At 56.3% G+C, this 2,164-nt stretch overlaps 1 protein-coding gene across 1 annotated transcript in view; it reads left to right on the forward strand.

Annotated features, from left to right (window-relative positions):
• Window positions 1–2,164, forward strand: part of BU24DRAFT_229129 (putative kinesin) — a 3,427-nt gene continuing 1,263 nt past the window's right edge. Inside the window, exons 1-3 of the mRNA XM_033522150.1 lie at window positions 1–319; window positions 386–534; window positions 594–2,164. Of these exons, the coding sequence (XP_033383496.1) occupies window positions 284–319; window positions 386–534; window positions 594–2,164 (1,756 nt within the window). The 5' untranslated portion in view covers window positions 1–283. The remainder of the gene's footprint in view (window positions 320–385; window positions 535–593) is intronic.

A 2,164-nucleotide genomic window follows, 5' to 3' on the forward strand; every position in this document is an offset into this window, starting at 1 on the left:
GATCATCTGGCGCTGTGAGTTAGCTAAGTTGGGCGCTATATGGTGACTGGTGCAGGTCAGACTGAACGAGAACGGTGGCTTCGTTACAGGACTGTAGAACTGCAAGTGGCGCAACACTCGCGACGGCAAATAACGAGAGCGGCCAGGCTGCCAAGCGCTAGAACATCTTCAGCCTTCCTGCGTATAGAGACATGGAGACATTTATATCGACGAACGTTTCATCTCTTTATGGCATCTACAACGTTTGGCCCCGCTAACGTCGGGTTTCAAGCGGGTACTATAAATGGTCCCGTCTACACTACATTCTATGCTTCACCTGGTAAGTTGCGGGACGATTGGAGCTCGACACCCGATCCAACGCTAACCGGCGGGCCTCCGCCTAGAGCGACGCGAAACTCCACCACAGCCATCCATCGTGATACCTTTCGCACGAGACGCAGATTTTGTCGACAGAGGCACACTGCTCGACGAGCTCTGTGAGCGATGCGCGCAGCCAGACGCGAGGCAGGCGATTGTTGGCCTAGGCGGGGTGGGGTGAGCAGCATGAGCGCTTCCTGCACACGACCAAACATAGCACACTGACGGCCAAGCAGCAAGTCGCAACTAGCGATCGAGCACGCCTACCGCACGCGCGAGCAATCGCCAGGGACGTGGGTACTGTGGGCGCACGCCAGCAACGCTGTCCGGCTCGAGCAAAGCTTCCGCGAAATCGCAGACCGCGTCAAGATAGCCGGGCGACAGGATCCGCAAGTCAACATCTTCAAGCTGGTGCACGACCGGCTGTGCGACAGCAAGCAGCCATGGCTGCTCGTGCTAGACAACGTGGACGATGCCAGCTTTCTACTCGAGGCCCCACCTGCCAGCTCCAAGACCGCAGCTAGACCGCTGCGCGAGTACCTCCCCTACTGTGAGCACGGCTCGATCCTCATTACAACGCGAAACAAAGAAGCGGCGCTGCAGCTGGTGGAGCAGCGCAGCATCATCACACTTGATCCAATGGACGCGGCGCAGTCGCTGACGCTGCTTGCAAGGAAGCTGGGAGCGCAAGCCGACAAGAGCGATGGTGCTGAGCTCGCGGAGCTGACGGAGCTAGCTGCAGCGCTTGAGTACATGCCGCTCGCCATCACCCAGGCTGCTGCGTACATCTCGCAGAGAGCGCCACTGTGCTCGGTGGCACAGTACCTTGACCAGTTCAAGAAGAGCGAGCGCAGGCGGGCGAGCCTTCTCAACCGTGACGGAGGCCAGCTTCGGCGAGACCATGAGGCGAAGAACTCGATCATCACGACGTGGCAGATCTCCTTCGAGCACATACAGCAGACGCGGCCATCAGCTGCAGACCTGCTATCGCTGATGAGCTTCTTCGACCGCCAGGGAATTCCCAGGAATGTGCTGCAGACGCAAGCTACACATGAAGATGGCGAAGCCAATCAAAAGGTTGATGAGGCCGAGGCTGAGGCTGATCGTAATGAGGAAGACGATAGAATGCAGTCTGAATGCCAGGTCGTGGACATTGAGGAATATTTTGACGACCACTCCAAAAACGGACCTGAAACTATCCCCTCACAAAACTCATCGGATGACTTTGCAGACGACGATTCTGAGGACGATGATTCTGAGGACGACGACTCGAGAGACGATACTTTCTATGACGACATTTCAGCGCTGCGCAGCTTCTGCTTCATCTCCGTGAACAACGACGGCATGACCTTTGAGATGCACGCCCTTGTGCAGCTATCAATGCGTACCTGGCTTGCGGCGAACGGAAAGCTAGAGCAGTGGAAGCAGCACTTTATCAATAGCCTTTGCGAAGCGTTCCCGACAGGAAAGTATGAGAATTGGGCAGCCTGTCAAGCGCTGTTCGCACACGCTAAGGCGGCAGCTGGCCAGAAGCCAGAAGCAACATCCTCGCTAATAGAGTGGGCTACGCTACTATATCGTGCAGCATGGTATGCAGAGAGCAAAGGAAGCGCAGCAGAAGCAGAAACCCTAGCAATACAGTCAATGAAGGTACGAAAGACGGTCTTAGGGCGAGAGCATGAGGACACGGTATGGAGCATTGCAATGGTGGCAGATGCTTACTCACTTAGTGGACAATGGGACGCGGCTGGAAAGCTGAGGGCGCAAGTGATGGAGACTCGCAAGAAGAAACTGGGAGCGGACCATC

This window comes from Aaosphaeria arxii, assembly GCF_010015735.1.
Source record: "Aaosphaeria arxii CBS 175.79 unplaced genomic scaffold BU24scaffold_5, whole genome shotgun sequence".
NCBI lineage: Eukaryota > Fungi > Ascomycota > Dothideomycetes > Pleosporales > Aaosphaeria > Aaosphaeria arxii.